Consider the following 15,820-nt stretch of genomic DNA (forward strand, 5'->3'; position numbering starts at 1 on the left):
GGTTCCAGGTTGTAGGATGAAAGTGTAGCATCCTCGGCCTTCCTGGCGCAGCTGGGCAAATAGCTGATGGTACTTGGGGGGCAGAGGCCAGCGGCACTCTGCCCTGGTGCCAGCGCTTCTGCTGGGGTGAGGGGTTTGCAGGCCAGTCCTGTAACAAGGGGGTCTGTAGGGCAGAGGCCAGCAGCGCTCTGTCCTGATGCCAGCTCTTCTGCTGGGGTGAGGGGTTTGCAGGCCAGCCCTGTAACAAGGGGGTCTGTAGGGCTGAGGCCAGCAGCGCTCTGTCCTAATGTCAGCTCTTCTGCTGGGGGCATTGGGGCATAGTCCTGCCCGGTGGCAAAGGGAACGTGGGGGTCAGTGGGGGTTAACATCTCCACTGTTAACCCTGGGCCCAAGTTAGGAGTTAGCTGGAGAATGGAGACTGGGCTCCCAATCCACTGCATCTCACTCTGCTGATGGGGGACAGGAGCAACTATCTCTGCCCCCTGTGCTGTAAGTGCAGAGACCATGGTCCCATCTGCACGGTTGTGGGGCTTACTGTCTCCCCCTGTTGCGTTAAGCTGCCGCTGCGGAGAGGGGGTTACAAGCTTCTCTCCCATACATACTTCCAGCCGCTGGGGAATGGAGTCTGGGCTCCCAATTCCCTGCATATTCCTCTGCTGCTGGGGGACAGGACCAACTGTCTCTGCCCCCTGTAACTCAGCCTGCCGCTGGGGAATGGAGTCTGGGCTCCCAATTCCCTGTATATTCCTCTGCTGCTGGGGTACAGGACCAACTGTCTCTGCCCCCTGTAACTCAGCCTGCCGCTGGGGAATGGAGTCTGGGCTCCCAATTCCCTGCAATTCACTCTGCTGCTGGGGGACAGGACCAACTGTCTCTGCCCCCTGTAACTCAGCCTGCCGCTGGGGAATGGAGTCTGGGCTCCCAATTCCCTGCAATTCACTCTGCTGCTGGGGGACAGGACCAACTGTCTCTGCCCCCTGTAATTCCGCCTGCCGCTGGGGAATGGAGTCTGGGCTCCCAATTCTCTGCAATTCACTCTGCTGCTGGGGGACAGGACCAACTGTCTCTGCCCCCTGTAATTCAGCCTGCCGCTGGGGAATGGAGTCTGGGCTCCCAATTCCCTGCATATTCCTCTGCTGCTGGGGGACAGGACCAACTGTCTCTGCCCCCTGTAACTCATTTTCTCGCTGGAGAGCAGGTGTTCATACCCCCAAACTCTACAGTTGGCGCTCAAAGGCTCGTAACGCTTCGTTCTCAGTAGCCAATTTTCGGATGATTCGACTGACTACCTCCTGCGCAGGGTCTGGACCATATCGGACTAGCCGCCTCTTTACCTCTGGAACGAAATCAGCGCCCTCATAGAGACGGATCAGGTTGAGGTGCTCTTCACAGGGTTCTGACCAGTGTCTTGTCAGCTCCATGCTGCTGTAGGTAGGGACACTGCGCAGTGGCTAGCGTTGCCCTCAATAACTCTCCTACGATACCAGTGCTGTTGTGGTGCTGCTCCTTGCGCTTGGACGCTATCCCACCGCTGCCGCCAAATGTTACGGTTGCCTCCAGGCTGGCTGGAAGTTGGACCATAGAAAAGGATCCTCCTAGCGCTCACCAAAGGAGCAGCAGCACCGTAGACACTCTAACTACTGCGTAGCCACCATACGTAATGCAGACTCTATGAACCACCGCTGCTGGGCTGGTATCTCGCTGTCTGCTCTGCGCCCTGGACCTACGACCAGGCTCCAGTAGGTGAACCTCTTCCTTCTGTAGCAATCCCTGTAGCTAAGGGAGTATGAAAAGCATAGCAATCCCTGTAGTGATTATAGCTGTATCCTACAAACATGAGTCAAAGCTGCAAGTTAGAGGGTCAGAATAGGTATGATGTGCTGGACACACAGCCTGCTTTTTATTGAGGTTACATGCAAACAGGACACTCTCAGGGGGAGGCATAAAATCCCCCATCACACATTTGATATTAGATAGAGAGACACTCCCTTTGACAGGCCACAACATTACTTCAGCAGATAACAAGTTACACACAATAAAACAATGCAGTCCACCTTATCACTAGCAGTCTGATTAGACAATGGTAAGGTTTATCACTAAACCTAATTAGAGATGATCCCAGCAAACTTGTATTTAGAATTGAACAAAATTAACTCTTAATGGCACACAATGAAACTGAACCAAGTGGGAGAAAGCCAGGGACAAGTCATTTCACAGGTCTGGGGACATAGTCTTAAAGGGGCATTGTTCACCAAAGTCACAATATGTCCCCAGACGGTTCTTAAAGGGCCATACACACCCAATAAAAGTTAATATGCTCTCAGGGGCACAATCTTCCAGGGGCCATAGTCATGAGGAAGGAGGCTGGCAAATAGGCTTCTCCAAAATCCAGGGAAGCAGGGCAATTTTCCATTTAAAGGGCCAGTTACAAATAGCAGTTTGTAACATATCTCCCCTTTTGGAGGGAGACTAACCAGGCACCTGACCTTCTGTCGGTCAGTGCCTAAGTTAGTCTCGTAACCCAACCACAAATAAACATTAGCAGGAAAGTAGCCCCTCCACAATACGTAGTACTGGCCTGTAGGTTCCAGGTTGTAGGATGAAAGTGTAGCATCCTCGGCCTTCCTGGCGCAGCTGGGCAAATAGCTGATGGTACTTGGGGGGCAGAGGCCAGCGGCACTCTGCCCTGGTGCCAGCGCTTCTGCTGGGGTGAGGGGTTTGCAGGCCAGTCCTGTAACAAGGGGGTCTGTAGGGCAGAGGCCAGCAGCGCTCTGTCCTGATGCCAGCTCTTCTGCTGGGGTGAGGGGTTTGCAGGCCAGCCCTGTAACAAGGGGGTCTGTAGGGCTGAGGCCAGCAGCGCTCTGTCCTAATGTCAGCTCTTCTGCTGGGGGCATTGGGGCATAGTCCTGCCCGGTGGCAAAGGGAACGTGGGGGTCAGTGGGGGTTAACATCTCCACTGTTAACCCTGGGCCCAAGTTAGGAGTTAGCAGGAGAATGGAGACTGGGCTCCCAATCCACTGCATCTCACTCTGCTGATGGGGGACAGGAGCAACTATCTCTGCCCCCTGTGCTGTAAGTGCAGAGACCATGGTCCCATCTGCACGGTTGTGGGGCTTACTGTCTCCCCCTGTTGCGTTAAGCTGCCGCTGCGGAGAGGGGGTTACAAGCTTCTCTCCCATACATACTTCCAGCCGCTGGGGAATGGAGTCTGGGCTCCCAATTCCCTGCATATTCCTCTGCTGCTGGGGGACAGGACCAACTGTCTCTGCCCCCTGTAACTCAGCCTGCCGCTGGGGAATGGAGTCTGGGCTCCCAATTCCCTGTATATTCCTCTGCTGCTGGGGTACAGGACCAACTGTCTCTGCCCCCTGTAACTCAGCCTGCCGCTGGGGAATGGAGTCTGGGCTCCCAATTCCCTGCAATTCACTCTGCTGCTGGGGGACAGGACCAACTGTCTCTGCCCCCTGTAACTCAGCCTGCCGCTGGGGAATGGAGTCTGGGCTCCCAATTCCCTGCAATTCACTCTGCTGCTGGGGGACAGGACCAACTGTCTCTGCCCCCTGTAATTCCGCCTGCCGCTGGGGAATGGAGTCTGGGCTCCCAATTCTCTGCAATTCACTCTGCTGCTGGGGGACAGGACCAACTGTCTCTGCCCCCTGTAATTCAGCCTGCCGCTGGGGAATGGAGTCTGGGCTCCCAATTCCCTGCATATTCCTCTGCTGCTGGGGGACAGGACCAACTGTCTCTGCCCCCTGTAACTCATTTTCTCGCTGGAGAGCAGGTGTTCATACCCCCAAACTCTACAGTTGGCGCTCAAAGGCTCGTAACGCTTCGTTCTCAGTAGCCAATTTTCGGATGATTCGACTGACTACCTCCTGCGCAGGGTCTGGACCATATCGGACTAGCCGCCTCTTTACCTCTGGAACGAAATCAGCGCCCTCATAGAGACGGATCAGGTTGAGGTGCTCTTCACAGGGTTCTGACCAGTGTCTTGTCAGCTCCATGCTGCTGTAGGTAGGGACACTGCGCAGTGGCTATCGTTGCCCTCAATAACTCTCCTACGATACCAGTGCTGTTGTGGTGCTGCTCCTTGCGCTTGGACGCTATCCCACCGCTGCCGCCAAATGTTACGGTTGCCTCCAGGCTGGCTGGAAGTTGGACCATAGAAAAGGATCCTCCTAGCGCTCACCAAAGGAGCAGCAGCACCGTAGACACTCTAACTACTGCGTAGCCACCATACGTAATGCAGACTCTATGAACCACCGCTGCTGGGCTGGTATCTCGCTGTCTGCTCTGCGCCCTGGACCTACGACCAGGCTCCAGTAGGTGAACCTCTTCCTTCTGTAGCAATCCCTGTAGCTAAGGGAGTATGAAAAGCATAGCAATCCCTGTAGTGATTATAGCTGTATCCTACAAACATGAGTCAAAGCTGCAAGTTAGAGGGTCAGAATAGGTCTGATGTGCTGGACACACAGCCTGCTTTTTATTGAGGTTACATGCAAACAGGACACTCTCAGGGGGAGGCATAAAATCCCCCATCACACATTTGATATTAGATAGAGAGACACTCCCTTTGACAGGCCACAACATTACTTCAGCAGATAACAAGTTACACACAATAAAACAATGCAGTCCACCTTATCACTGGTAAGGTTTATCACTAAACCTAATTAGAGATGATCCCAGCAAACTTGTATTTAGAATTGAACAAAATTAACTCTTAATGGCACACAATGAAACTGAACCAAGTGGGAGAAAGCCAGGGACAAGTCATTTCACAGGTCTGGGGACATAGTCTTAAAGGGGCATTGTTCACCAAAGTCACAATATGTCCCCAGACGGTTCTTAAAGGGCCATACACACCCAATAAAAGTTAATATGCTCTCAGGGGCACAATCTTCCAGGGGCCATAGTCATGAGGAAGGAGGCTGGCGAATAGGCTTCTCCAAAATCCAGGGAAGCAGGGCAATTTTCTATTTAAAAGGCCAGTTACAAATAGCAGTTTGTAACAGTCAGTAATAGTGGTAATAATTAAAGTGGGTACAATAGTTTGGGCATGGCTATCATTTTTAGTAAGCTAACTCTGCCAGAGAGTGATAGTGGTAGATTGGCTTGTTAATAAGGATTGAAATTGTGTTAGAACTGGGGTGATATTAAGTTTGTAGATGAGGTTAGGCTTTGTGTGTAGTTGGATACCAAGATATTTAAATAAACCATCCTTAATTTGGAATGTGTTGTGTATTAGAGGGAAATTAGCTGTCTTTTTTAGGAAAATTAATTCCGATTTAGTAAGATTAACGTTGTATCACGAAATTGCTCCGAATTGTTGAATGATATGTAGGAGTTTGGGGATCATTCGGTTTGGGGTTTGAATGTATAGTAGTAGGTCTTCAGCATAGAGAGACAAATGTAATGAGTGATGTCCAATGTTGATGCCTTCTATTGAATTTCTAATATATATGGCCAGAGGCTCAATGGCTAGGTTAAACAGAAGGGGTGACAGGGGGCACCCCAGTCTGGTACCTCTTTCTAAGATGAATAGTTGGGAGACTTCGCCATTTACTAAAATTGAGGTCCGTGGTTTGAAGTAGAGTGTGTGGAGAAGGTTATGAAAGTCACCCGTTATTCCAAATTTGTCCAGGGAGAACAGTAGGTGGTCCCAATCAACCCTGTCAAAAGCCTTCTCAGCATCAATGGTGAGAAAGCATACATCTAAGAGTGAATTAAGTCGCCCTTTCCCTTTGGCCTGCCAGTATTGTGTAATTACTGCAAGTGTCTGACGAATGTTGGTGACTGATGAATGATGTCGCATAAATCTCGTCTGGTCTGTCTGTATAACCGTTCCCACTACCCCTACAAGTCTTTCCACCAGAATGGCTGTAAAGAGCTTGTAGTCGTTGTTTAATAATGCTATGGGCCTATAAGAGGCATTCTGGTTTGGGTCTTTGTCAGGTTTTAGGAGTAGACACAAATGTGCATCTGTGAAGTCATCTGGGGGTAAGGCTGTCCCTTTTAAGTAAGAAGTAAAAGTTTGAGCTAGGAGTGGGCTAAGTTCACTCTGTAAAATTTTGTAGTACTCAATTGGTATTTTGCCCGGTCCTGGGGCTTTACCTTGTTTAGCTGATTGTATAGCTTTCTGTACCTCCGTTGGAAGTATCAGTGCATTCAGGACCTCTATTTGCTCTGCTGTTAGGGTGGGGAGTTTAATTTAATTTGGGCCCAGAAATTGTCTTTATCAGGTGTATCTATCGTTTGTTTGGAGTAAAGTGTTATATAAAACTGTACAAATTCTTCCATAATCCCTTTGTTATCAGTACCTATGTCCTTGTTAGTACTTATGGCCATTATTAATGATTTAGGTGAGGTTAGTTTTACTTTATTGGCAAGAAGCTTTCCAGCTTTTCTTCCATATCGGTAGAAATGTCCCTTTCTGTGTTGTTGGAATATGATGTCTTGCTGCTTTAAAGCATTATCTCTCAATGTTTTCAGCTTGTAGTATTGATTTCTATTGGTAAGGAAGGAGTCAGATAATTGTTAAATGATGCCGATACCACTAAATTTGTAGTTCTCCCTATGTGTTTGCGTTTAGAATTAAAAAGGGCAGTGAAGTTAGTTATTTGTCCCCTCATGACCCCCTTAGAGGCTCCCCAAATGATTCCAGGGGTGTCTAGGTGTGGGGAATTAAAAGTGTAGTAATCCAGCCACTGTGCCTTAAGTTGTCTTTGAAATTTTATGTTATGATAGAGGTATGTGGAAAATCTTCATGCTCTTATGGGGTGTTTGGGAGTTTGGGAAAGTTGTAGCCATATGGGTGCATGATCTGAGATTGTGATATCAGATATTGCAATGTCTGAGATTTGTCTATGCAAGTAGGGGGAACACAACAAATAATTAATGTGTGAGAGAGTTCCGTGTGCCTTGAAGACACAGATAAATTCCCTTTGTGTCGGGTGTCTTTGTCTCCATAGGTCAATTAGTCCTAATGTGTTTCTAAATGAAGAAATGGTGCTAGCTTCTTTTCTGTGTCTTCTAGCTGCAATTTTTGTTTGGTGTTTGATGCGTGTGTCAGCTTTACGATCTCATGGTAGTAATTGAGCAAGGTTGAAGTCGTCCCCTATCAGGAGAGGTTTATCTGTGTGGGGCAGTAAAGCGGTTTGAAGTGATTTCCAGAAGAGGGGGAGTGGGCAGCTGGGTCCATATACATTACATAAGATGTAAGATTGTCCAGCTATTGGAAAAAAATAAATGTTATAGTCTTTCCATATCCCCCCACCCCCTTATATTAATGCCTGAGATATCCAGATTAGGGGAATGCAGCTAAGGTTGCATAAAGTGCTGATAATATGCACCCTGCTGTGTCTCAATTTTTATGTGTAGCGTTGCAGTATAATATGTTAATGATCAATCATCTAACTTATAGCTAAACTATCTTTTATGTTTTCGATGTCTAACTCTAAGATATAGAAACACCATTTATTTCTCCCAACATTTACTGAGCTGTATCCAATACTGGGAGCCTGAGGGCTGTGTCATGGCAGTTCTGGGGGCTGATTCAGGATGGGTCATGAGTGGAATAGAGTATGCTTGTGGCATGGTTGAGCATTTTGCCACCATGGATGAGATTTCCATGGTCATTGCTTGGTGGAGTATAGATGACCCCCACATTCACTTTGTAATACTGAGGCACATATAGGGATAGGAGAGTTACTATGCTCACAAATCACATTTGTCCCAGATTATCCTCTCTCTTTGCCTTTCTCATTTTGTTAAAACTTTGCCCTGTCAATTAAAATTCCTTATTGCTCTGTGGGAAAATTATTATTCAAAGAATGGGATAGATCAAGTGTGTTTAACTTATTCAGATCCAGGAACACATTGAAATTTCTTTACTTGCAGGACCAGCTAACACATTTTTTTTAAAAGTTCTAATAAATGAAATAAAAACATACACATCTGCTTAATCAGATTGGAAATGAGCAATTCTTTATCACAATATGTATCAAGCCTAGATACACGCCATAAAAAATATGCTTTGGATTATTGCAGTAAGAACAGTTCAGCTGTGATCTATCTAAAAAAATAACTGCAAATTTGTCTAAATACATCAGTATTGCGGATTTACATACGAATGGTAGGAGAGCCCTGTTGTTGCCCTGTACAGGTTTATAGTGAATAAAGAATACCTGCATATAACCTATAACTTAACTTCTCTATATATATTGCTAGAAAGTAAAAGTTAAACCTCAAGTTGATTGATGCAAATGGAGTCTGGGAATGGGGATTACAATTTACAAATTAGTATTTAGTACTGAACTAACAATGATCATGAATAAAATGATAAATAAGAAAGCTGTTTTATTTTACCTAGCTGCACTATAAGTGTACAAAGTCCCTGACTGTTCAAAGCTGGTCTAGCATTAGCAATACTATAATACTGCCTGTAAAGTAGCATGTGATTAATAAGCAACGTTAACATTATACATTGTTCAGTTCTGTTATTTCTGATACAGAAGTTAATGCGGATTCACGGTTAACCTAATTAGAAGCCCAATAAGGAAAATAGAGATCATAGCGAGTGTTGTCAGAACACGGTGGATAATTATCTTCTTCAGAGACTGTTCATCCTTCACTTTAAGTAGTGCAAAAGATTGTCTTTCATGTGGTTCTGTCTCACTATTGGTAGAGTTTATCGATGCATAATTATTTCCATCCACTGTGTCTACAAATAAAAACAAACAACAAAGATAATTTAAAAAAAATTTGTGTATCATATACCTAAGCATCAATTGAGTATATATATATATATATATATATATATATATATACACATATACATACACACACACATATATATATAATATTTTGGATCAACACAGAGATTATAGCAATGGGCAGAGTTCTTTCATAAAGTAGTTGAATCCACTTCCTTAGCACTTTACGAATGTGTTTTTAACCCCTTTACAGAGTGGATAACAGTCCTTTAGAAATGCTTATCTAATACTCTTTCTATAAAATTCATCATGAAAGTCTATGGGTATTTTTGTAGATAAATCATTTGATAAACTTTTCTAAAGGATTGGAATTAACTCCAGTTGCGAAATGTAAACAAAAATTAAGAAGCATTTTTTCTCTGGGCTCAATTTATCAAAGAGTGGGAAGATGAGATTAGCTGTCATGAAGCAGTATGCTGCCCACATTTTACATTGCCCAAGCCACTGCTTGTGCACTGCTGCCCCCTGTTCGCATGCGGCAAATCTTGCACAAGTGGGGGCTATCATTCATCTTATTCAGGATGATTGCAATCGGCAATGCTATAAGTGGCTGGAGAGGTTAAGTATAGAGGGTATTTAGAGTGATTAGTGCCTGGCAGGCTGCTAAATCAATACTAAAAATCTGTGGCGCTGAAGAAACAGCTAAACTATAAACTTAATGGCTTAAATGATTAATTAAAAGATATATATAATTAATTAATAAAATATAATTAGTTAATAAAATATATAATGCTGTTGATTCAATCCCTGTAGTTCATAGTAATGTGGCAAAAATTCAATAATTTAATAATAATGCATCAAAAATAAAATAACACAGTCTAAATAACCGTTAAAAGAAGCAATTGCTTTCTAGAAATAAACATAAAACATATGCACATAAATATAAAAATACAAAATGCAAAAAATGCAATCCAAAACACAATTTGACCGTCAGAAGGATAGTGTAGTATCCCAATATAAAAAGCACAGTTTATAAAGACAGTCTCTAGCGTGTCTGCAGTAAGTACGGATCCTCAAATGGAAAAATAGCTTGAGAAAGGCGTATCAGCCAAAACGCGTTGCTTTCCTTTTTTTTTTTTTTAAATAAATTTTTATTGAGGTACAGTTTGGCGTACAAGCAAGATTTTTAAACATTCCACAAGTGTCAACATAAACAACTCAGTGCAAGGTTCATCATACAGTGGATAAGTTGCAAAGGATTATCAATCATAACAACTAATAGAATAACAACAAGGTAAGCAATGTTAGACAAAAAAAATTCTTTGCTCAGTAGAGACACAATACAATCGTGCCAATGATAGTGTAAGCCTCCTCTCATAATTCAAAGAGCCACTCTTGGACTTCTGATTAAGGGGGTGTTTTGCAATAATTGGAGGCTACCTGCTATATATTAGACCACTCATGGATCTTATTCCGATTACCTCAGATTTTTAAAAGTTTTTATTATATTAACCAACTGTTAGGGACTATATCAAGGGAGGAATATGCAATCATAACCAGGCTTAATCCCTGTTAGCTGTCATTAAGGACAAAGAAGGTAGTTAGTGAACGGTATAAGTAAGACAGGCCGCGCATTAAAACCTCCTAAAAAGGGAGGTATATTATATTATGGACAAGGTGTTAAAACAATTTTGCTATACCTTAAGGGGGAACTATGGTTGGTCTCATGGTGCACTACAAGATTAACATATAAAGACAATAATTAAGGTGCGGTACAAGTTAGAGAAACCGCGCAGTGAATCCTCCCGTAGGAGGTGCCTTAAGTGGGAAAGTGGGGGGGGAGGAGGTAGGAATTTAAGTAAACCAAACTAGGTAAAACAGGGGTTTGCATAGTACCAAGAGGGGTGGAATAAAGCACTGCATCCTGGTGAGAAGTATATTATTTGCTAAAGGACAGAGAGTTATGCCTGTGGGGAGGACTAGTTGGGCATGGATAAAAGCTATATTTCACATACTAAGAAGTTGTGCAACTAGAAATAAGTGCAGGTCCAGCCTGCGCTAGGAGGCAGGGCATCCTAAGGTAACTAGGATCAGTACATAGAGAGGGCTTTAGCTAATAAAATGGTTAAAGTACTCCAAATTGTATACTCTAGTACAAATAATATTAAAACCATCTGAGTATATCAAAGTCATATGACAACTGTAAGTAGAATATTTGGGACAAAACTATAATCCTAGTACTCAATGAAGAACTGAAACATTGCTTTTGTGCTGTGGGAGGAAATATGTTGCAAAGCTATATCCAAGGCTATTCTTTGGGGCTATCTGTTTGACAAATATAGTCATCTCACCGCCTCGGCCTCTGGCGGCAAAAAGTCATGCACATAAATTACACCTGGGCACAATGTGTATACATACAGTGTAAGGGTTTGCAACCTTGGAGAAACTATGCAGTGTAATTTTGATATTCAGTTGATCTCATAATAAGTGCAAACAATAAGGAGCCTGCAAACATAATATGATACAGTATATAGACAAAGTCAGCATCCCACAAAATAATCTAGTTAGCACATATGGACGCCATTTATAGCGATCTAATATATAGGCAATCAAAATTTAAGAGATACTGTGTCTGGGACATCAAGCATTCCTAGGTGCAACACACACTCTTACATAGGGAAGTCTATAATACTGAAGCTATGCAGCTAACTTATAATCTAGCAGAGCCACAAAATAATTAAGAATTTAAACTTAGAGCACTGCCAAGAATAAATAGTTATTTTCCTGTAATGTCAACTGTTACTGGTTTTGTGGGTACATATAACTCTTGAAATAGATTATAAACGGGTGCTTAGCGCCTATGAACTAACATTAGAGCAGACATATAACTAAAACCTATGCTTTAACTTTAGAACATTACATACGTAACCAGTCCAAAATGAGCAGAGGTATTGTACCAAATAAGGTATATATGAGATAGTAGAACTGATTTGTGAAAGTACATAATGTTAACAAGAAAACAGATGTGGCAAAGTCTGTTAATGTCCAACTGCAATGTCCATATCTCTGCCAACTCTGCAATCAGATGAACGTGGTAGTTAGCATCATGTAAGATATGGATGCAAAGAAATTTCCCCAGATAGGGTTACCCTATTCCGCATCTTAGGAACATATTGATCACCATGATGGGTACACATATTTGCAATTTATTGTAAGTAGCAGTTGACCAAGGCATGCTAAGGCAAAGTAAGGCAAACCCCAAGGGTATGTCTACAAAGACAGATGAAAAAAGCATGAGAGATAGGGCCTGCTTTCATGAGTCACCGCGGTTGTTAATTATGTGCGTGCTGCTGCAAGGATCTATGAAGTTCCCATACGATACCTGGCAATCTTTCTCCCCAGCCTGTCTCCGTGAGGCCAGAGACCCCTCCGTGGTTAAATAAATGTTGTCAAAGTCCAAGCCTGTTACTGCATCCTGAGATGGGTCTGCGATGGCCGCCGCGTGAGTACTGCCCTTCACCGTTACGGTAATACGCATCTGTGATTGGAGATCCAAGGCCCCACAGGACAGCAGCTGCTGGGAACCCAAGGCAGTGTCATCAGAAGGCTTGCTAGTTGCGTTGTCCTCAGTGACTGCGGTAGGAGCATAAGTAATAGGGGGAGAAAATGCGGCCTCCATCTGAGCTAGAAAATTTTCCTGGTGCTGGCGCAGCGCACAACCAATTGCGTGCAGCAGGGTGAGAGGCTCCATATTGAGTGTCAAAAAATCACCTCCGGAGGGTCTTAGATTGAGAATCAGCAGGTTCTTCAGTGTTAGCGATCTGTGCCCAAGCCACAAAATGATTGCCCAGTCGGCAGGCTTACTGGATTACACTGAGAGCTCCATATTGCAGGTGTCGATCTCTAGGTTAGCCCTCCTCATGGCCTCAGAGAAATAAAGTCCATGTTAGTTTAGCTACTGCTGTAGAAATCAAGTTAAAGCAGCCCAAATTAGATTCTTCCATTATGTCAGAAATAAAAAACCAAAAGTAAGGTATTTAGGCTACATATTACAGCCATAGAATGAAAATATTTTGCAGGAGCTCTGTGTCTGTGTGACCTATCGCTATGGAGGCTGGCTCCGACCCCCCCCCCGCTTTCCTATTTTTCATTTGAGGATCCGTACTTACTGCAGACACGCTAAAACGCTGACACGCTGATTCAGTCTGAAAACGCTGAAGCGGCAAGACTACTGTAACTATTGAAGCGGTAACAGTATACAGAGATGTCTGCATCGATAGTGCCCTGCTGTTAGGAGACACAGAAACAGCCACTGGGATGAACTTCGAGGAGCTATTTGACACCCTCTGGTGATCATTGTGCAATCACTGGATTGTGAACATAACACAACTGTTTTTTAACCAACTAACTTTTTTAACAAACTGACTTTTACATCTAAGGTCTTATCAAACCTTATAAAGGATCATCTAGAGACTGTCTTTATAAACTGTGCTTTTTATATTGGGATATTACACTATCCCTCTGACGTGTTTTGGATTGCATTTTGTATTTTTATATTTATGTGCATATGTTTTATGTTTATTTCTAGAAAGCAATTGCTTCTTTTAACCGTTATTTAGCCTTATTATTATTTTATTTTTGATGCATTATTATAAAATTATTTAATTTCTGCAACATTACTATGAACTACAGGGATTGAGTCAACAGCATTATATATTTTATTAATTAATTATATTTTATTAATTAATTATATATATTTTTAAATTAATCATTTAAGCCATCAAGTTTATAGTTTAGCTGTTTCTTCAGCGCCACAGATTTTTAGTATTGATTTAGCAGCTGGCAAGGCACTAATCACTCTAAATACCCTCTATAGTTCTGTTAAGGTGTGTTTTGGAGAATAGCACCTGTATCTGTAGGCTTCTATTCACTTCTATTTGCAAGCGCAGTTCTAAATTTGTACACTTGGAGAGGTTAAGTAGCAGTGGTCTTAAGACCACAGCTACTTGCAGGTGAAACTTGAAAAAAATTAGAATATCATGCAGAAGTTAATTTATTTCACTAATGCAACTTAAAATGTGAAACTAATATATGAGATAGACTCATTACATGCAAAGCAAGATAGTTCAAGCCGTGATTTGTCATAATTGTGATGATTATGGCTTACAGCTCATGAAAACGCCAAATCCACAATCTCAGAAAATTAGAATATTGTGAAAAGGTGCACAGCCTGGAGAGGATTGTCAGGCCATTCAAAAGTGTTGGGAACTTTTACAAGGAGTGGACTGAGGCTGGAGTCAGTGCATCAAGAGCCACCACACACAGATGGATCCTGGACATTGGCTTCAAATGTCGTTTTCCTCTTGTCAAGCCAAGCATCTTGGAAACTTCACAATGGACTTCAGGCATCTTGCAGTGTGTGCCTCTTCATTCTTCCTCCATACTCTGGGTCCTTGGTTTCCATATGAGATGCAAAATTTGCTCTCATCAGAAAAGAGGACTTTAAACCAATGAGCAACAGACCAGGTCTGTTTTTCTTTAGCCCATGTAAGACGCTTCTGACGTTGTTTGTTGTTCAGGAGTGGCATGACAAGAGGAATACGACATTTGAAGCCCATGTCCAGTATCCATCTGTGTGTGGTGGCTCTTGATGCACTGACTACAGCCTCAATCCACTCCTTGTAAAAGTCCCCCAACACTTTTGAATGGCCTTTTCCTGACAATCCTCTCCAGGCTGCAGTCATCCCTGCTGCTTGTGCACCTTTTTCTTCCACACTTTTCCCTTCCACATAACTTTCTATTAATGTGCTTTGATATAGCACTTTGGGAACATCCAACTTCTTTTGGAATTACCTTTTGAGGCTTTCCCTCCTTATGGAGGGTGTCAATGATGGTTTTCTGCACAACTTTCAGGTGAGCAGTCTTTCCCATGATTGTGATTCCTACTGAACCAGACTGAGAAACTATTTAAAGGATCAGGAACCCTTTGCAGGTGTTATGGCTTAATTAGCTGATTAGAGTGGGACACTTTGAGCCTAGAATATTGCACCTTTTCACAATATTCTAATTTTCTGAGATTGTGGATTTGGGGTTTTCATGAGCTGTAAGCCATAATCATCACAATTATGACAAATTAAGGCTTAAAAATTACATAGTTGATGCAGAGTCTGGTTTTAATCCATAAAGGGCATAAATCACCTAACATTCCTAAATTGTTTGGAACAACGTGCTTTAAAACATCAGGTATGATGTTGTATCGTTCAGGTAGTGTAAGGGTTTTTTTTTTTTAAATGTACACTACTGTTTTAGCAGGTATGACTTGCACTGGTGTGACACTGTGCCCTGGCAGGACCTGGAACGCACACGTGTGAGGGAAACTGACTGCTATTATTTCACAGTAAAAAAAGGCTGTTTTTTTTTTTTAATGTATGTACACTACTGTTTTAGTAGATATGACTTGCACTGGTGTGACACTGTGCCCTGGCAGGACCTGGAGCGCACACGTGTGAGGGAAACTGACTGCTATTATTTCACAATAAAAAAGGGTTTGTTTTTTTAACCCCTTAATGACCACAGCACTTTTCCATTTTCTGTCCGTTTGGGACCAAGGCTATTTTTACATTTTTGCGGTGTTTGTGTTTAGCTGTAATTTCCCTCTTACTCATTTACTGTACCCACACATATTATATACCGTTTTTCTCGCCATTAAATTAACTTTCTAAAAATATCATTATTTTCATCATATCTTATAATTTACTATAAAAAAAATTATAAAATATGAGGAAAAAATGGAAAAAAACACACTTTTTTTAACTTTGACCCCCAAAATCTGTTACACATCTACAACCACCAAAAAGAAAACATGCTAAATAGTTTCTAAATTTTGTCCTGAGTTTAGAAATACCTAATATTTACATGTTCTTTGCTTTTTTTGAAAGCTATAGGGCCATAAATACAAGTAGCATTTTGCTATTTCCAAACTACTTTTTTTCAAAATTAGCGCTAGTTACATTGGAACACTAATATCTTTCAGGAATCCCTGAATATCAATGGACATGTATATATTTTTTTTTAGAAGACATCCCAAAGTATTGATCTAGGCCAATTTT

The 15,820-nt window shown here is 42.7% G+C and overlaps 1 protein-coding gene across 2 annotated transcripts in view; it reads right to left on the reverse strand.

Annotated features, from left to right (window-relative positions):
• Positions 1–7,961: 7,961 nt before the first annotated feature.
• LOC128653834 (multidrug and toxin extrusion protein 1-like) overlaps positions 7,962–15,820 on the reverse strand; it is a 174,864-nt gene continuing 167,005 nt past the window's right edge. The window contains exon 17 of one of the 2 annotated variants that reach the window (XM_053707369.1): positions 7,962–8,719. In XM_053707369.1, the coding sequence (XP_053563344.1) occupies positions 8,514–8,719 (206 nt within the window). In that variant the 3' untranslated portion in view covers positions 7,962–8,513. The remainder of the gene's footprint in view (positions 8,720–15,820) is intronic. The other variant, XM_053707370.1, reaches the window with a different exon arrangement.

This window comes from Bombina bombina, chromosome 3, assembly GCF_027579735.1.
Source record: "Bombina bombina isolate aBomBom1 chromosome 3, aBomBom1.pri, whole genome shotgun sequence".
Classification (NCBI taxonomy): Eukaryota; Metazoa; Chordata; class Amphibia; order Anura; family Bombinatoridae; genus Bombina; species Bombina bombina.